Source organism: Corvus moneduloides, chromosome 22, assembly GCF_009650955.1.
Source record: "Corvus moneduloides isolate bCorMon1 chromosome 22, bCorMon1.pri, whole genome shotgun sequence".
Taxonomy (NCBI): Eukaryota; Metazoa; Chordata; class Aves; order Passeriformes; family Corvidae; genus Corvus; species Corvus moneduloides.
In genome coordinates, this window is record NC_045497.1 from 2,240,246 (window position 1) to 2,259,956 (window position 19,711).

At 45.1% G+C, this 19,711-nt stretch overlaps 2 protein-coding genes across 5 annotated transcripts; one reads left to right on the forward strand and one right to left on the reverse strand.

Moving 5' to 3' along the window:
* Position 1: 1 nt before the first annotated feature.
* LOC116454680 (solute carrier family 35 member E2A-like) lies at positions 2-10,460 on the reverse strand. 4 transcript variants are annotated; one of them, XM_032131557.1, is made up of 9 exons: positions 10,296-10,460; positions 6,991-7,509; positions 6,034-6,169; positions 4,968-5,095; positions 4,536-4,656; positions 4,161-4,214; positions 3,617-3,689; positions 2,908-3,053; positions 2-1,937 (listed from the first exon to the last, which is right to left on the reverse strand). In XM_032131557.1, the coding sequence occupies exons 2-9, from the start codon at positions 7,313-7,315 to the stop codon at positions 1,694-1,696; spliced, it is 1,227 nt and encodes a 408-aa protein (XP_031987448.1). In that variant the 5' UTR covers positions 7,316-7,509; positions 10,296-10,460; the 3' UTR covers positions 2-1,693. The 4 variants fall into 4 exon arrangements, with proteins under 4 accessions (XP_031987448.1, XP_031987449.1, XP_031987450.1 ...); XM_032131558.1 differs by having other exon boundaries at positions 10,285-10,460; XM_032131559.1 differs by lacking the exon at positions 10,296-10,460 and adding an exon at positions 9,894-10,238.
* Positions 10,461-10,479: 19 nt separating this feature from the next.
* On the forward strand, positions 10,480-19,079 carry LOC116454681. The gene is made up of 9 exons (XM_032131563.1): positions 10,480-10,573; positions 10,740-10,821; positions 11,693-11,846; positions 13,217-13,362; positions 14,649-14,825; positions 15,524-15,637; positions 16,878-16,964; positions 17,849-17,996; positions 18,373-19,079. The coding sequence occupies exons 1-9, from the start codon at positions 10,563-10,565 to the stop codon at positions 18,402-18,404; spliced, it is 951 nt and encodes a 316-aa protein (XP_031987454.1). The 5' UTR covers positions 10,480-10,562; the 3' UTR covers positions 18,405-19,079.
* Positions 19,080-19,711: the final 632 nt, after the last annotated feature.

The window sequence follows — 19,711 nt, forward strand, 5'->3', positions numbered from 1 at the left end:
CTTTTTTTTTGGTAGTTGTACTTTCAAAAATCTCAGTGTATTTGGCAGAGAACAAACCAAAAAAAAAAAACCCACAGAGCTCCACGCCATAGTCCACAGCTTTTATAAAAGTGACAGGAGTACAAAAGAAACAAAATACCACAGACAGATCACATACACAAGGATGAAAAAAATTGGCATTTCCCTCCCTCAGATCTTTGGGGAATCTGCCCCAGGCAGCCACTCAGGTGTGGAAATGTAACCATGAGCCTAAATTTTACAGGAATTCTACTGGTAACTTCCTGTTAGCCATTATTTTTACCATAAAGACCACTCTATATCCATGCTACAACCTTCCAGAAGAGTGGCAATTATTAAAATCCACTCATTTTAACTTAGCTTTGTTCCCAAAAAGTCCATTTGAATGTTTTTTGTAGCTACATGTGCGCTTCTTAAATTTTTTTTGCCAAAACTAATGGCTGTTCTTCAGAATTTTGAAGAGGAAAGTGAACTTTTAATCTTTGATCTACCACAAAACCAAATTTCCTTTAAAAAAAGGAAACTTAAGAGCTGCAGAAATAAAGATTTGCCTCAGTTTATGGTTAATATTCCTCCCTTCCATCTGTCACAGATACCTCTGAGATTCTTCACACGATCAGAAATTAGACAGATATTTTACACACAGGTCAGACTCATAACCCTGAGTTTCTAAAAGGCAGCCTTTTGTTGCACTCTTAGAAATAATACAAAAAACCACCACAAATTTATTTCCTCCTACCAGAAACGCGTAATAAAATGAAATTAAAACAACAAAACGGTTTCTTTACAGAAATACAGAGATCCTGCTTCCTTTGTCACCACAATTTTCAGTGTTTTTTTACCTCTAAGCAACTACAAGTATTTTTAACTCAGCACTCCATTTACACAGGGTATGTGTGTGTGAATATTTGCATCTCAGTTTTGTCACATACACGATCGGAATGCGATATTTCCACGTTAAATTTTAGAAGGAAAACCCCTACAAATCTTAGATTTGCAGTCAGCAGTGGGTGCTCACCACTGCTCATTTCCCATAGTTTGCTTCAGCCAAACCTATAAAGTTGTTTTCTGGGAGAGAAGGGGGGGGCCTCTCTTTTAGGATTATGGAATATCCTGAGTGGGAGGGGACCCACGAGGATCATCCAGTCCAACTCCTGCCCTGCACAGATGTTCCAAAATCCCATCTTGTGTTGGCCAAATACTCCTGGAGCTCTGGCAGGTTTTGGGGCCCAAAAAGCCCTCAGGGCTCGAGCAGAGTGGGACAATCCCCTCCTTGGACCTCTTCCAGCTCTACACCACACAGGAATGATGGAGAATGCAGGAAATGGAGAGCAACAACCAGGAATTTCCATGATGCACCAATTCCATCCCTCTGCCAGCAGAATACAGTGGTGGAGCCACGTTTTCACATTTTTTGGATGGGGAGGGAGACAGGAATTGTTTTCCCACAAGACACTGAAGTTCTTTCACCAACACAGGCTCGTACACGATTTGCAGTCAAGGAAAGACAACAAAGCCCACGTTTACCACATTCCAGGTCCTCTTTCCCAAAGCTTTCCTGGATCCTTCCCAGGTCCTTCCTGCTTCAAGTCCTGGGCTCAACCTGCGAGGAACTCAAAGGAACAACACATCCAGATTTCCTTGGAGCCACACTCGGTTGGAAGGATAAACCACATTAATCATAGGGTTCCAAATCCTTGGGGATCAGCGGCTCGGTGTCCTCGGTGGGCCCTGGCGGGGGCTGTGGGGCCATGGCCAGGCTGTGCAGGGTCTCCTGCTGGTGCTGCTTGGCTTTGTTGTAGAGCAGGACCCCCACGGTGACCAGGACAGTGCCAACAGCTGACAGGCTGGTGATCTTGTTCCCAAACACGATGATGCTGAGCCAGATGGACAGGGCGTGTTTGACAGTGCTGGCAACGCTGCAAACAACAGCAGGGGCATCAGGGGCAGCAGGGGCAGCAGGGGCAGCAGCTCTGCCATGTCCCACAGCCAGGCTTTAATGTCTGCCTTGCTCCTAAACACCACCTCAGATTCCCCTTCCCCAATCCTGATTTCCCTCATTCATCTCTTTGCAAATACCTTTAGTTTTCCACCTCAGATTCCCCTTCCAACCCCAACCATCCTGATTTCCCTCATTCTTCTCTTTGCACAACACCTTTAGTTTTCCTTTTTTTCTAAGCATCACCTCAGATTTCATTTCCAACCCCAACCATCCTGATTTCCCTCATTCTTCTCTTTGCACAACACCTTTAGTTTTCCACCTCAGACTCCCCTTCCAACCCCAACCATCCTGATTTCCCTCATTCTTCTCTTTGCAGTTTTCCTTTTTTTTCCAAAGCATCACCTCAGATTTCATTTCCAACCCCAACCATCCTGTGATTTCCCTCATTCATCTCTTTGCACAGTCCCTTGTTTTCTTTGCTTTTCAACACCAACACAGATTCCACTTCCAACCCAAACCATCCTGTGATTTACCTCTTTCATCTCTTTGCATACTACCTTTACTGCCTGGTTCCCAAGCAGAAATACTGAGCAGGAAAAGAAGAATATAAAATAGTGTTCTTGACAAAAAAATACAAAATAGTGTTCTTGACCAAAAAGTTATAAAATGGTGCTCCTGACAAAAAAATATAAAGTAGTGTTCCTGAAAAGGAATATAAAATAGTGTTCCTGAAAAAGAATATAAAATAATGTTCCTGACAAAAAGATAGAAAATATTGTTGCTGACCAAAAAAAAAATAGTGTTCCTTACAAAAAAAAATATAGTGTTCCTGACCAAAAAAATGTAAAATATTGTTGCTGACAAAAAAATATAAAATAGTGTTCCTGACCAAAAAAAAATGTAAAATAGTGTTTCCTGACAAAAAACAGTGTTCCTGACAATTTTACCTGAAAGTCACAGGAGAAATTTTCCCCATCAAGGCATAGGCTGTGACACTCTGCAGGTGGAACAGGACTCCATCTATCAGGAGGAGAAAGACAATATCCTGGTTGTAGCTGAAGCTCCTCCCACTTTTCCCAATCACAGGCACATCCTAAATGGCAAAAAAAAAAAAAAAAAAAAAAAAAAAAAAAAGGAATTTAAGGGTTTAGTTCATGAGAAAAATCTAAAAGTAATTTTCCACCCAACTGTTAGAAGCAGATGTAGTTTTACATTTAAATTTTAGCCCAACAATACCTAAAATATTTAAAGGCATTTAGATCCTGACGTTTTTTCTCCAAAAAAATTTGCTTTCAGAGAATTAATATTTCTGTACACCACATGAATATCAACAAAAAGTCACCAAATATTCCAGATTTTGTTTGCAAGTCTTTACCTCAAACTTCAAATGCACTGAGATAAAATTGTGATTTGAACTCAAAAATCTTGAGATAAACTCAGGCTTTTTGGATTAACTCATGTCTATATTAAATGATTTCTTTTACAGTTTTCTCTTTTTTACTCCCCCAATCTCTTGCAAATGTAAGATGAGTTGTATTTGAGGCTGATTTTAAAAAATGGGAAGGATGAAAGGTAAAATTTAAGATCAACCTTTGCTGCACATTCTGCTTACAATTAAAAAAAACCCCTAAACTAATGATAATGATTTCAAATTACCATGAAAAATATCCAAGCTGGAATAAGCATAACCACAGCAGCAGCACTTGTGTAGAACTGAAGCTCTGGGGCTCTACAAAGGAGAGAAAAAAAAAAAATTAAAATGATTTAAAGCTTCCTTTTTCAAAGCAAAGATAGAGGTTTGCTCTCAGGGACTGAAGCTAAAAGGCACAAAAGACCAAAAGCAGCTTTTTATCTCATGGCAAAATGCAAATATATTGTGAAAGGTGTTTTTTAGCACAAGGCTTTACTCTTGGTTTCAGTTTCATCGATAAAAAGTTGCTTTCTGCCCCCCCAACAATGCTAAGGATGGTTCCTGATTGCAGAATAAGGACTGATTTCTGTGAAATTATTATTTTGGGGGGATTTGCTGAGAGTTGTAGCAGATTATGAAACTTGCAGTGGGAGCTCAGGGGAGTTTTCTTTCCCTGATAAAATGATAAAGGTGATCAGACTTACACCTTCTGGTGTAATATAATGATAAATATTTTGTTTTCTTATGCAGCCCCACTATAACCAAACCTGAAATATTTTGAATACTTACGAAAATCTGTACTTATCTCCACTGAGCAGTTTTTTGGAAAAGACGTTTTGCAAACTAGAAAAAAAAATTTTAAAAAGTTTTCAAAATTATCATTTAGCTGTATTTTAATTAGGACAAATCAATCAATCCTGTTTCCCTCAGGTGGGTAAATATTTTCTACAAGTATAGAAAGAAGTTTGGCCTAATGAAGTTTTATGATTTAATTTCAATAATGCTCTTAGATATGAGAGAGAAAATGAATAATTTGTTAAAAATGCATTTTCAATACCACCATTTCAATGCACTGTACAGAATTAACTACATTAAAAATTTTCTTTCAGCTACCAATGAAAGAAATTGCTTTTTTCCACAGCCAGAGCTCTCCCTGTGCCTCACCAGTCCATGATGTTGGTGGAGAGAGCTGCTGAGAAGCCCAGGATGTTGAAGCTGATTTCAGTGGCTGTGCACAGAGCCAGCCCTCCCATCACAGGGATCAGGGAGAGATTCACCAGCAACCCTGCAAAAGAAAAGGGTCACTCTCAGTTTAATTGCTGCATTTTTAATGTATCCCACGTTGGTTTTTGAGAGAATTTTAAATTCTGAACAGCAAAGAAGAAGGACCACGCTGAACTTCAGTCATTTCAAGCCACAAGAATATTTCTTGACAGAAAAATAACAACAATGCCCTTACACCAAACCCTTTTTAATTCTACAAACTCATTAAGTTCAGACTGATCCTTCCAGCTGCATTCATTATATTTTGATGGACTTTCTTTGACCATGGCTAATAAATAAAAGAGAGTAATTAAATCTCATTTCAGGACTCACCAGTGTATTCCCCCAATATCATCCGAGACATGATGACAGTGAAAATAGGAGCAGAGCTTTTCACAGTTTCTGCAAATGAAACTGCCACATTCTTCAAGCTGACCAGGCCCAGGACCACTGTTGCAAATCTGAAGCAGAAGAACATTAGAAGAAATTAGTTTTTAAGAAATGAAGGAATTAATTAGTGCACCAGAAGAAATTAAAATAATGCTTTAAGAGCTACTCGTAGACACCCGGCACAAAAAGAATTGCACTGTAATTTCTCCTGCACCTGCAAGGTCAGATCTATTCCTTTCAGCTTTGGCTTAAGCATTTATTTATTTAAAGCAAATAAAGGCACCCTTGGGCAATTGTGCAACATCTCTGGCTGTGGAGTGGATTTCCAGAAAACAAAGTTTACTTTTTAACACACTCCAAGGTTCAAGTGACCATTTTTTATGCCAAAGTTTTCAACAGGCTAAGTGAAAAGTGAAAATCTTCTGAGAAACAGTAATTCACTGAGGAAACTTTATCTGCAGTTATCTATCTTTAGTGTAAATTAGATATGCTACATAATTCCCCCAGTTTAAACCATGACATTAATTTAATTCATGGCTTATTTGATTATTCGTTATCAGTTATGCAGGGTAGAGGAAACAAAACCATTTTTATTCCCTCCTCAACCACAAACTGATACAATCCCAGCACCCAGCAAACACTGACTTTGCAAAAGATAAATGTTAATAGCCTGGATCACTTTTGAGGCAAAAGGCTGGTAAATACTAACACACTAAACAAAAATCAGCCTCAAAAGAGAGCAGGAAGAAAGGAAATGGAAAGGGAAGTGTGCTCTGAAAAGAGGTAAATGTGATGGGAAGGCAAGGCAGCCAAAAAATTATTGACATCTGGGAAAAGGAGCAACAGGAAATAAAAATAAGATCGTCCTGGGATATTTCTTGGAGGAGAAAGGTGAATACTCCAAATACCTCATCAAGAATGAAAAGGCAGAGAGCCAGGAAAATACAGCTTTTGTTTAGAAAACCACAAATACTAGCAAAGACAGTGCAGGAAATCTTTCCCCATTTACCTCATTAATCCAACAAAGAGCATTATCATGATGAAGTTAGGGGGGTAGGAGATGCGGGTTTTGTGCTGGTACAGACAGCACGGGACAAACATTTTGATGCAGCCAATGAAGGTGGTTGAAAGCATTTGAACAGCACCTAAAAGAGGATCAGAGAGGGGAAACAAAGCCAGATCAGATGCTGGAATACAACAAATCAAACAATGTGAGAACATTTCTTAGACAAACTTCTATGCAGTTAAGAGATCGCTGCCTGGATTTTATATGTTCTCACAAAAGCCCTTTACTTCTACATTTAAGCAAGGCAGCTCAATAAACTAAATGTTTATAAACCTGGTTCACAGATAAACTGCCCTTTGTTTGCCCCTTAAAAAAGAACAAATAACTAAAGTGGCCATTGGATAATGGAGATCACCAAAGGCAACTCTTGCACTGCACAGCTCTGGAGAGCATCAACAACTTACTCAAAATTTGACAGTTTTTTAAACCCTCCAACACAGAAAACAAAAAAATGACTTCCCCCCCCCCCCCCCCCTCCTTGAAGCTCCTCTGCAAGCAAAATTTCATCTTTCAGCGAGTGGAGGAAAGAAGAGCGTCAGAAACCACTTTGAAGGCCAAAGTCCCAAATTCCCAGCCCCAAGATCCCTCCTCACATCTTCCAACCAGGCATTTTTCCCTTCAGTTGAAGCAGTCTCTCCCTCAGCTTTGTATGGGATGGTCTGGTATTGCGAAATCATAGGATCATGGAATATCCTGAGCTGGAAGGGACCCACAGGGATCATCCAATCCAACTCTTATCCCTGCACAGACCCCCAACAATCCCACCCTGTGCCTGACAGCATTATCCAAACGCTGCTGGAGTTCTGGCAGCTTTTGGGGCTCCCATTCCCTGGGGAGCCTGTTCCAGTAAAATAAATAAATCTCTCCCTGGAATTCAGGTGGAAAGGAAAGGCACGGTACCTAGCATGCTGGGCTCTCCCTCCAGCAAGGACAGAATGTATTTGTTAAGGAACAGAGTGCAAAAGCTGAAGAAAAACCACAAAGTGAGGTAGATGAGAGCGTGGGAATTCCAGATGCCCAGGTCGGACTCGATGACCGTGGTCTCTGTGATTGTGATTTTCAGGACATTCTCCTCTGGCAAGCTGTCACTACGAGCAATCACAAACTTCTCACTCCTGTTAGCAAAGAGTGAGCCCAGCTGGAACAGGGATTTTCCCTTTGGCTTCTCCTTCAGCGGGGTTGGACTCGGGGCCTCCGGTGTCGGGGCACTTGTCACAGCCGACATGGTGAGGTGAAGAAATGAATATTTGTCCTTCACACAAAGCAACACTGACACAGCTTTTGTTGAAACAAAAATGTCATGTGATTAATGTTTCATCTCCCAGGGGCCTGGAAAACTGGGCTTGGTCCTCCAAAAAACATCTTGCATGAATACAAACTCCACATGCTTCCTCATGTGGGCTGTTTCATGTTTTCTGCCTAAGAGGGAAAAAAGAGAAAGAAGAAAGAAACATATGACATTTTACATCCCTAATGCAGCAAAGGTAGCGCATTTCACCTGTACTTTATGAAAGATAAAGAGACTTCTGTAATCTTTTATACTGGATTTTGACCCCCTAATGTCCTGATGCCAAGATTAAGCAACAAGAACTTATCTTAGGGAGTTTTTTTTATTCTGGAATAGCACATACAGACACACCAGACTTTGTGGTTTTATGTCCTTTTTCCTCTGAAGCACCTCAACACAGCCTTTCCAATTGTAACTAACTCCTCTTCCAGATTCTACAGTGTCTTTGATCTCTGTCTTTAACCACTCCCCAGAAAAATCTTCCCAACGCAGCAAATCCAAGCAGGAATCTCTGCCCTTTGTACTAATTAACCTGTTATCAATCCGAGTCAAAGACAGTAATCAATAATCAAGGGCTGTAACTCCCAGTAATCACAAACACAGTTGCCCTGGTAAATGTATCCAGGTGTCCAAGAGCTTTCCAGTGGGGTTATTTATTTATTTCCATGTGAATAATGCAACCTTCCTCATTTTGTCCTACCTTGCAATTCAATATTAGCACTTGCAACTAATTCTTAAAGCCTTTTAAACAGACTTGGCAGCAAAAGGCATTAAATGATTTGCAACTAGAGCTTTTTTCTTTTACAAATTACACAAAATGTGGGAAGTTACAGCAGCAGAGTAGAGACAACAACAAAACCACCCTGTGATCTTTACTCCTCTCATAATCAATGGCAGGAGAAATACAAGAGTTGTAACAAGAGCTACTGCACCTGCCGTGATTCTGTGAACAGTTCACAGTTTCCTTTCTTAAGGTTTTATTCTTAATGCTTTTTAAATATCCAATGTGGCATCTCAAATAAATCACCACAAGGTACGAAGGAGTTAAAATATCTCATGTCAGTCTCAGGATCCTACACAGCAGCTACTTCACAGTGAAATTTTCCATTCCTCACATTCTCTAGTTATTACAGCCATATGCTGAAGATTTCCATCCCCATCTCCTTATCACTTCCCATTTTTCCAGGAATTCATGCCAGCAGTACACTGAGGTATGGGACCCTCTGACACCATCACATTAAACCACGAACTTGTGGTGATCCAGATTAACACAACACTTTGACAAAAGATACGCATTCTCCAGGAGAATTTGTTAAGAAAAATGGATTCTTGACTCCTCCTCCTTTTCCAGGACATTAAAAAAATACCCCTCTACGTTCAAAATAGTTAATTAACACAGCTTTCTAAATATCTTTTCTGTTTATGCAACTTAATTAAAACCAAGACCAATTAAGCACAACCAAAGCCCCACCCTCAGCAGCGCTGCGATATCAGATTTGATATCTCTGATTCCACACATGGCAGGAAGCAGAACAGCAAATAAGAACAAAACTACTCCCCTAAATTACTGACCTGCTGGCTTAAATCAACTGGAAAGTCTAAATGGGCTGAAAGAGTTCTCCATCTGGAACTAATTCAGTCTTCCTCCCTCAAGGCCAACCAGCCGCTGATGTTTACCAACAGATGAAAACGTGGCAGTGGTTGGCAGTTGTTTCTCTTGGATTACACACAAAGACTCAATCTTCCAGCTCAAAAGAACCAGCAGCGTGCAGTGCCTCTTACACTCCTCGTATCTTCTCCCAACCCTTAGCTACACTACCAGTAACGATGTATTAAGGCGGAAAAAATATCCAAAAAGAACTTTACCGAGTCGGCTTTACACAAAAAGAAACTAAAGCTCAAGTATGTTGCAAGGGTTTGGGAAGCTAAGGCTGATCTGACAGTGAAAAAACAAAGGTTTGCGTCCATGACCCTTCATCTGTTACACAAAAGGTCACCCAAACGTTGCTCCCAAGGCAGCAGATGCGCAAAACTCAGCAGCCTGAGCAAGCTGCGGGTATTAACACTGCTTCACTAATGGCAACGACAGCATCCAAGATGTTACAAACACTACAAATACAACAGCAGAGTTATTAACAGATCCCATACAGAGAAGACGCTGAAAGAGCTTAGGACTTTGTGGCACTCCAGATGTGTTTCTGCTCACCCACTGCCAGAGCCTTCCCTCCGCATTCCGAACCGGCTCCCCGCAGGCCATTCCCATTCCCATTCCCGCCCGTGTCCCGGTGCCCGCTGCTCCCGGTGCATCCCTCTCGCCGGAGCGGGGTTCGGAGCCCTCCGCGGGAGCACCGCGGCCCTTCCGACCCAGCCTTGGGGCCCAGGGGCTTTTCAGCACCGCCATCCCCCTACCCAGGCCCGCCTCGGGATCCTTCTCTGCGGCAGCGCCCGCCGCTCCCATCCCTCCCCTCCTTCCTTCCCTCCGTCCCCGGAGCCCTCAGCGCATCCCGGCCGGCACCTGGGCGCTCTCCGCTCGCTGCTGCCGCAGCCCCGGCGCTCACACGGCTCCGGTAACGCCGGGCTCCGGTGACGCCGGGCCGTGGTAACACCGGGCTCCGGTAACACCGGGCTGCGATGACACCGGCTCCGGTAACACCGGGCTGCGGTAACACCGGGCTGCGATGACACCGGCTCCGGTAACACCGGGCTGCGGCCGCCCATCCTCTGCCGTGCCCAGAGCCCCGCGCCGGGCGGGGAGGAGGGTCCGGCCACGCAGCGCCCCGACGGGCCCCGGCGGCTGGACGGGCACCGCGGAGCCGAGCGCCGGGCTCGCCCCTTTGTCCCCGCGGTAGCGGGGAGGCCATTTTACCAAAACCACGAGGAAATCAAGCAGAGCAAAAGGGAGTTACAGGGCACGCACAGCCGGGTAGAACCGCGCAGAGCCCCGCCGGGCGCTTCGCTGCGGACAGCCCCTCCATCGAGCCGGGCGGGATGCCCAGCGCCGAGGGGACCCCCGGGGCGGAGGGGCGGGAGCGCGGCGGCCCCGCCGCCCGGGAGGATCCCAGGGAGGGCTTCCCGCCCGTGCCGGGGAAGTGACGCGCCGGCCGGCCCCGGAAGCGCCGCCGGGACCCCTCCGCAGCCATGTAGGGCCGGCAGCCGGGGCGGGACGCGACGCGCGGCCGCCGCCATGGACGGCAGGTACGGGCGGCGCGGGCCGCACCACGCGCGGCGCGGGGGCGCCTCCCCGCGCTCCCCCTGCGCCTTACCTGGAGGTGCCTGTGCTGGGGATGGGGGGTCGCCGGCGGCTCCCCCCCCGCTGTGGGGGTGGTACGGCCGCCTGACGGTCCCGCTCTCTCTCCCACAGCGGCGCCGCGGCCCCGGCGGGGCCGAACCTGCCCAACCTCACCCCGCGGCACCGGCAGCTCATCCCCACGCCCTGCGGCCCCGTGAGTACATCTCTGCTGCTGTGGGCAGGTTACCGGTGTCCTCCGCGTTTCTCTGCCCGGGGGGAATGGAAAAACATGGCTCAAATCCATGTCCAGAGTCAGGTGGATCAGGGAGGTCGGGTGTCCACACGCCGAGGCTTGTCACGGCACGCAGCTCTCCTGACAGCATCGTGGAATGTCGAGCTGGAAGGGACCCATAGGATCATTGATCCAGCTCCTGGCCCTGCACAGACACCGCAGCGATCCCACCCTCGGCATCCCTGACAGCTCCGGCAGCCCCGGGGCCGTGCCCATTCCCTGGGTTCAGTGTCCCAGCCCCCTCTGGGGGAAGAACCTTTCCCTGATATCCAACCTAAACCTCCCCTGACACAGCCCCAGCCGTTCCCTGGGTCCCGTCCCTGCCACAGACAGATCGGAGCTGCCCCTCAGGAGGAGCTGCAGCCCCTGAGGACTCTCCTCAGTCTCCTCCAGCTGAACAAACCGAGTGTTAAATTCCTGCAAGGATGTTGCTTCACCTGAAGTATTTTAATAAAAATGAGAACGCTGACCCTGTCTTTACAATTTTCTAAAACTAAAAGTTTAGGAAAACATTGTTTCCGTGCTCTGGCAGGTGTGTATGTGGGCACTGGCAATCTTCATCTCATGGCCTTGTGAGGCACAAAGGCTGTGGGTATAAATCAGGACAATCTAGGCTGAGATTATTTGTGAAATAAAGTTAGACTTCTCCCTTCCTCAGCAGTTTGGGAGTTTCAATTCAAGTGTGGAGTTTCTCTTTTTCCACTGTCTCATCTACCCCACTCGCCTCAGTGTGTTTAGGAACAGCAACGAGTTTGTTCTGCATGATGTGTTTAAGAATTTTCTCCCTTTACAGATAAAACCATGCTCAGAGCTCTCATTCCCTGTGAAGATCTACTTCTGTGTCACTATTTTGTCCCTGCTGAGTGTCATAGGGCTGACCATAGAGACACTGGTCCGCCAGACTGAGGAGGATTTCACCATTTCCTTTATTCAGCTGGTTGGAGTTGGTAAGAAACACGGTTTGGATGGAGAAAATAATGAAAATAATAATAATAATGTGATTAAGCAGCAGCTGAAGTTTCTTGTATAAGAGCTACAGGATGTTCAGCTATGCCAGAAAACCTCACCAGTTCCTATTTTAATGTCTGAGCCGTAATATGCTGGGAATTCAGGTGCCCACAGTCCAAGCTTCCTTCCTTGGGTAGTTCCAAGTAGAGCTTCAGCAGAAACTTCTTGGGTCCATTTGTGTTAAACAGAAATTAACATGAAAATAATAAACATGAGGATTTCAGGAAATTTCATGTGCATATGCCATCTCTGCAAAATGACCAAAAAAGAGTTTATTTTCGAATTTGTACGGGTTTCTTTAGATTTAGCAGCTGAATTTGCAAAACAAGGAAATACCATCTTAAGCCTTTCGGGCATTCCTGAGGTCCTGGCCAGAAAATCACATGATTCACTTTGTAATTTGCCAATCATTTCCCATTTCCTCAGTCCCTGTTAAGGGCAGTGAAAAAGGAAGTTCATTCACTAAAGGTCTGTTTAGGGAGACTGAAGTTATTATTTAATTTGAGAATTTGTACAACACTGTCCCCGTGTCCCAGCACAGCAAATGTGGATGATTTGATGTGTGGAGTTAAAGGAATCAGTGCTTTGGAAAAAGAGATTTGTTATTATTTTGGCTGTGTAAGAATCAACCAGTGTTTGCAGGAGCATCCTGTGAAAGAACAAAGCCTTTGTCTTATTTAAATTTTGACAAAAAGGCATAAAGTTCATAGCAACAGCTGACTGGGGGCTGATGTATTTTATAAAAATAGAACTCAGACCTTCCCTGACCCGACTCTTTTTTGGATTATAGTTTGCAGGGTGGGGTGTTTCAAAATTTCCACAATTAAATAAACTGAATCCAGTCCAGGTTCAGTTCCACACACAAACCATGTGCAGTGGCCAGAGCACACAGACACCACTGTTGAGGGGTGTGTCTGAGTAATAAACTGCTTTTTACTCACCTGAATTACTCTGAGAAGATGATGTGATTTCAGTTCTTTACTAAAAATGGTGCTGTTTTCATTGAATTCAGAGAAACAATAGGACATAATGTTCAGTGTGGTATTCATAGAATAACCCAGCCCAGCTGCCAGTTTGGATAATACACTGCCATTTTCATGGTGTTACTTCACAAGTAATTAAAAAAAAATCTTAACTCACTATTTAATTTCTTGTGTGTGCTAAACAGTGGGGAGCGTTTTAATTATCTGGTTTAGGGAAGGTTTTTGTTAAGAACAAAGACCGAGGAGCCTCAGGGACACTTTGATCCTTCCACTTTGGAAGTTTTGCCCCTGTTTGGCCTGGCACTGACATTCCCTCTCCTCCCCAGTGTTCTGTGTGTATTATGTGACCAGGGGCATCCTGCAGGAGAACCGCCAGGAGCTCATTGTCTTCGTGCTCTCCATCCTGCTCGTGATGCTCCGCTCCATCATCAACTTCACCGTGCTCCCTGCTGAGCAGAAGCCAAAACTCCTGGTCAGTCTCCTGCTTTTAATCAGCTTTACCTTTCCCCACAGCTTGGGTTTGAAAATCCATCATTGGGAAGGCAAGGTGTCTGTGGTAACACAGATTTTATCTTACATATATAAAAAAAATAAAAGAAATTATATATATATTATTGTTGCTGATAACAGAGGATCTGGCTGAATTATTCCTACCGGACAACAAAATGTGCACACCCACAACTGCAAATCTTCTCTTAGGTGTTCTCTGAATTTCCTTATGGCAGCACCCAAAAATAACAGAAATATCACAAAATTACACAAGATTACTTCAAAATATATCCTTCACTTCACCTACTCTGCTTCAGATTTCCCTTTATTAAATGTCTGGCCTAAAGTCACATAAACCTAACCTATGGCTAGAACTGGAACCCCCAACCTATAGGCACAGCCATTACCTCAATGCTCATAAATGTGTTTTTATGAGATTTATGGGAAGCTGCAAGGAAGCAAGAAGATACAATAATGCTACTCTGGGTTATCTTGTTTGCATTTCATAGCAGTAAAATTTATCAAAGGATTGTTTTCTGGGCCTTCCTAAGATTTGTAGTTAAATTTCCACTTGCTGTGCTTCGTGGAAGTGCTTTCTTTTTATCACGTATTTCTCAACAAGGTGTTTCCCTGCTCTGAAGTCATCCAAAAATTACTCTTCAACAGGAGAGGTGGCAGCCAGGCAAGGGAGATGGAGCAAAGCAGCCTTTGCCAATTCCGTTTATTTATCAATTGGATGTTTAAATAGACCCACTTTATCTGCAGCAAACTGGGTTGGTGGGGCCAATAAGGAACAGGCATCAAAGAAATGCACAGCCAAGTCATCAGTTTAAATATTAAACAGGGACTTCAAAGTAAAGCCTGGTGTAAATGTGAGCAGTACTATTAAGTATTTTTTTCACTACTCTAACTGTAACTTGGATTACTGTAACTCTGCTTCCTGAGCCAGAATCATTTCTAGTTATAAGTATTTTCATATTGATGTAATTCTGAAGGACCTTTTGCCACTTGAGCCATCCTTAAGGCAGCAGACATTGAGTGCGAATGCCAGCACAACCCAGACACAAAACTGGATTTCTTGGGATTTTACAAGTCCAGCATTCGGAATAACCCACTGTCCCCAGTGGGAAAGGTTGGTTTATTCCACCAGGAAGCTCAGAATCAGTTTCTATTAAGATTTTGTTACTCCTGTCTGTATTTCCAGCTGGGTTCCAGGTGCCAGCCTGTCCCTGCTGTGGCCAATCCCATCCCTGTTTCTCTTCCCTGCAGGCCCGTTTCGTGCTGATCCTGCTGGTGGGCTCCTTCGATGTGATCTGTGCCATCATCCTCATCCAGAGCCAGTCCATGATGGCATTCCGGGTGGGGGGTGCCCTGGAGAGCCTCCAGGCCCAGTACTTCATGCTCAACCTCTGCTTTTCCATGCTCACTTTTGATCTGCAGGCACAGGTACAGAGCCCCCACATTCCCTTTTTCCCTCTTATTGATAATATCCTGGATTAGCTGAGCTATCGACTTCCAAGAGCAATTGTCTCTCTTACCTTTATTAATATTAACTTAATAATGGTTCTATCTCCATGTGTTTGCCACAGCTTAGCTAAAATCCATTAAAATGGATCAAAATGTATTTTATTGTTGTCCTGCACAAAAGGAGAACTGAATCTTGTTTTTGGGAAGTTTATCCGTAAAAAACCAATTGCATCCAGGCGCTCCAACCCACCCATGGCCTCCTGAAATAAGCAAGGTTATTCCTGCACATCTCAGCCTCCAGTCTTCTGCTTTCCAGCTGGCTCCTGCACTGAGGAAATTATTCTGGGATGGGAGAGGGGAACTTGACCAACAGGGCAGTGAGACAGAAAATGAAGTTACAGACGGGGGAAGTGAACCCAAGATGTGTTACTTCTGTAACCACCCCTCATTCTTATTTAGTGCTGCATTACTGAAGCTTTATCTGCTCTCCCTGTCCTGTGTTGTTGCTATTATGGATTATTAAGTACCTCTGTCCTTGCTTCCCATTCCATGAGGAATAATTTCAGCTTTTAGACCCGTGCCCAACTTGCTGTTGGCAGGGAGTTTGTGGCAGGTATTTTTTGGTGGGGCTGCATGGTCTCCAAGCAATGATTTCACCAAAGCTTTGCCTCCCCCAGCTGTGCCTGTGCATCCTCCTGATCAGCCTGCATGAGGTCACCCTGCTGCACAACATCATCTCAGCCACGGGCGTCGTGTGGGGCTGCCTGAAGGTCACCGTGGGCATCATTGCAGTGAGTGTCCAGCTACAGAGACACCAGGGACACACAACCCCTGGCACTGCACATCCTCACCCTGAGGGATTCCCACAGGCTCAGGGAAGGGAGCCAGGATGGAGAACAGCAGAGCCAACAATGCTGAAGCCAGGTTTTGTCTAAATCTGTGCCTGAGCTGAGCACACGGAGTGAAACAATGTCACATTGTCATTGTTTCACATTGCTTTAGTCTCAGTCCTTGGGCACTTTAATGAAACCTGGAGGATCACGCTGTCTTCAGTATTTCTACCTCTGCCAAGGCTGGGTGAAACTGGGAGCAGTCCCCCAGATTATTCCAGTGATACAGATACAGTGAATCCTTAGGAAACCACACCAGAAAATGAGGGGTCCTTTATTGGGGCATCTCCTTCAAAGCTCAGGAACAGTTTCCAGGTTAACTTAAAGATTTGTGAACTTAAAATGTCGTTTTTCATGTCAGACTGAACCTCCTCTGAAATCTTGAGCCTCTGTTCCAAGAATGATTGCAGAATCAGGGCCAAAGTACATCAGATAACTGAGTTTTTTATTACCAGGAAGGAGTTTAGGGGTTTTTGGGGGTGGATGTTGTTTTAGGCTCCTGGGGTGTTTGCTTTAGTCATTCACACAAATTCCTGACAGCTGAAATACAACTTCCTATGTGTTTTGATGGCTTTTCTTGCTAAAATTGTGCTTTTAAAACACATCACTTTTGGGTTTGGGGGAAATCTGGTCCTGGTCAGATGCATCAAATCCAATCCTAACATTGGCACAGTCACTGCTCTCACCCCCAGTGACTCAGCTGCTTTTCCTGCCTTTGCTCAGACCTGCCCTCCCAGCTCAGGTCCCTTTCTTCTTTCCCAAGTCCCAGGGTGAATTGTGAAATTAAATTCTCCTGACACTTCAGTCCTCTCGCTTCTCCCACATTTGACTCCTCAGTGACTGCACTTCTCTGTAGCAAAAAATAGAGGTGGAGAAAAAGTCACAGGGAGCTTTCAGTCTGTTATCTGTGAAAACATTCAGCTCTTAGAGAAAATCTCAGTGTACCCAGAGAGAAGGGACATCATCACTCCTGGCCCAGCTCAGTGGAAAACAGAGGCTGAATTTCCTGCTGAAAACACAGGTGGAGAAGGCAGGTGGAGAGCAAAGCTTAACCAACATTTGGAATGCTATGAAAAATATGCAGCTTTTATAGAGCATATAGCAATGACTTAAAAAGCTTGTTTTACGTCTTATTTTGCAGATTTTAAAAGAGCTGAAGCCTCTGGTGTGGATTTTTTTGATTCAGAATGTACCTGAGGTGGTTTATCTCATCTACCTGCTCTACACGGTAAGGGGAGCAAGGCTGGGGGTCTCATCCTCGCCCTCCTCAGGCCTCAAAGGTGCTGCCTCACCCCTTCCCTGCAGCTCCTGCTGGATTTAAAGAGAACAGAGCACATCCTGCCTCTCCAGGATCAACTTTTCAGGACAGGGGCCATGTCCACTTGCTCTTGAACTGATCAGAGGGAGAGGCTCTGGAAGTCCCTGCAAAGAATGATGAGGGGAAGATGAAACAGAATCTTGCTCAAGATATGCAACTCGTCCCCTTCTTCCCAAGAAGCCTCAAGTGGTGCCAGAGCATTTGACCAGGGCTCAGTTGTTGCATTTTAAAGAATTTCTTAGGCAGCACCCCCAGCTGTTGATCCTGCTGTAGCCAAAACAAGGCAGTGCAAGCCCAACAAACTCCAGTTTGGGGCAGTTTTTTGGCACTGGAACACTGATAAAACCTTTATCAGTGGGCACCTCCCACAAGATGTGTGAAAGGAGGTGAGGAGAGAGGAGGGCAAGGGGAAACCAGGCTGTTCATCCTGGGCAGGGCTGGAATGCTGAGAATGGCCAGTGTTTGTCATACCTCACATCCACAGCCCCCAGACACCACTAAAGCCCGGGAGCTGCAGCCACCCACAGCCTCGAGGACCCATTTATCAAATGGATCTTCCCATTATTCCAGGCCTGTTTGAGCTGGCAGAGCACAGCAGGACCCCACAGTGTCTGTACATCATAAAATCAGACAACTGAGATGGTTTCAAAGCAACCAGTTGGGTTTTTGTTTTTTCTTTCCCCCAATGACCACCTCGTGACTCCTCTCAGAAATTCAGTGCTTGGTTGCACGTCGTGGCTTCAAGGCTTTGTGGCAGCAGGTGGTGATGGTTTCATGTCTCCCTTTTCCTGCAGGTGATAAGGGAGTGGGGCAAAGGCAATTCTTACACCCTGGAAGCTGCTTTCATCACTGGCTCCTGCATTTCTGTCACAATAAAATCTGTTCTGTTCTGGGCTCTGGTTCACGTCTACCGCAGCTTCGGGCAGGGGCTGAGGGAGAGAAGTAAGTACCCCAAAAATTCCCTGGCAAGGGTGGAGCCTGTCCTGTCACAGTCGCAGTGAAATAGCCAGGAAAATCCGTAGGGATGGTCACAGGAAAAGGCAGATCCCCAATGACAGCAAGCAGTTCTGCAGCCTCAGAATAACTGGGCTGGGTGGAATAGATGAGGCTTTTCCCTGAAGAAGGCTGCTGGCAACCTTTTGCTGCTGCCCAGAGAATCACACCTGTGTGAGCAGATCTCTGTCTTCATAGTGTGTAATACAGAGACAATAAAGGGACCTGGAGAGCCGCTAATGTGAAATACCCCAAAGCTCTCCTGTTCCATGAGGGGCACTGAGCCTCTGCAGTGGTGCTGACTGAGCTCCCTCTCTTCCCACAGTGTTTTCTTCCTATGGAAGGATCGACTCCTGAGCCCTCCCCGTGCCCCCCCTGCAGCTCTCACAGAGTGAAGTCACACCAGGAACTCCTGACCAAGGACCTGCAGTCAGGGTGGAGGTAATGGGTCACTTTCCCAGGATGGAGGAGGTTCAGGAAGATGTCACACAGTGCTCGGAGCAGTGCAGGTGGGACACAGCTTAAAGAGCTTGGGAAATTCCCAGCTGCTCCTGCTGCCAGGACAAAGCATCTTTCACTCCCTTCTTTTCCTGCTGCTGTGGAAGCACAGGGGTTCACACGTGCATGTGAGTGGGGAATGTTGCTCCTTTCAATGCTTTTTGCCTGGATATACACAAAGATCATGAAGGAAATTTGCACACCCATCCTCTGTACCCCAGTCTAGAAGTGGATTGTGCTGCCATCATTTCTTAGCTGGTCCAGCCCTGATGCTTTGGTGGCAGTGGTGTCCCCTGGCTGGGGCTCTTCCTGCTCCTCTGGCTTCAGAAAACTTCAATTTTTTTTTTTTAACCCCAGTTACACATGAAAATTACTCCCTGTAACCTCACCCCTCCCTCAGTGTAACCAAGGTGCCATTTCATACCAGGGGGACTGTTACAATTAAGCCTTTAATATTGTAATTTAAAAGTTTGGTATTTTATTGACTGGAACCTTTAACTACTGGCTATTTTTTAATAAAGTATAAGCACAGTTTGTGTGTGGATAATTATTTCACATGGAACAGCACCAATCTTTATCTTGCAGGTAGTTACATACTGCAAAAAGCAGAATTAAAAAAATTATTACTTACCTATACTTATTAGGGAAATTTACAAGGATTCCATCAAAACTGCTCTAAAAATATTTTTTTCTCATCCTAATCTCCTAAACCTGACTCCAATCTACTTTATCTGGAGCCCAAGGGAGGCAAGAAGAGGTTAACTGTGTGTGGCCAGACTGCAGGAGCTGACGGAGCAGCAGCTGACTCTGCGACTTCATCCCACAAGTCACAGTGGCAGCAGGAGTTGCTGCTGGAAGAATTAAACATTTAAACATCACAATAAAACATTTTCAGTCCTTCCCCAAGCCAAGCCCAGAGGCAGCAGAGCAGGAGGGGAAGGCTCTGCTCCTGCACAAAGCCTGTGCTGGCTCAGAATTAGGGGCAGTTTTATGGCCAGGTCACGGTGTCACTGTCACAGGAACTGCTCTGGCCATGGACAGCAAGGGTTTGTCACCAGCCTGGCGTGGAAAGAGGGAAAACCCTTTCCATGGTGTCTTGTAAAACAAAAACTCCACGTAAAAACAGCTCCTTTACCTGCAAAAGGCCTCTCCTCACATCTCTCTCA

What these genes read in the sequence shown, in the direction of transcription:
- LOC116454680 (XM_032131557.1), bottom strand. Translation starts at nt 7,315, where the DNA reads ATGTCGGCTGTGACAAGTGCCCCGACACCGGAGGCCCCGAGTCCAACC. An exon ending in GGGAGAGCCCAGCATGCTAG is followed by an intron (nt 6,170 to 6,990) that starts GTACCGTGCCTT and finishes ATCCTCTTTTAG; the next exon opens with GTGCTGTTCAAATGCTTTCA. An exon ending in TCCACCAACATCATGGACTG is followed by an intron (nt 4,215 to 4,535) that starts GTGAGGCACAGG and finishes TTTTTTTTCTAG; the next exon opens with TTTGCAAAACGTCTTTTCCA.
- LOC116454681 (XM_032131563.1), top strand. An exon ending in TCATCTACCTGCTCTACACG is followed by an intron (nt 16,965 to 17,848) that starts GTAAGGGGAGCA and finishes CTTTTCCTGCAG; the next exon opens with GTGATAAGGGAGTGGGGCAA. An exon ending in GCAGGGGCTGAGGGAGAGAA is followed by an intron (nt 17,997 to 18,372) that starts GTAAGTACCCCA and finishes CTCTTCCCACAG; the next exon opens with TGTTTTCTTCCTATGGAAGG.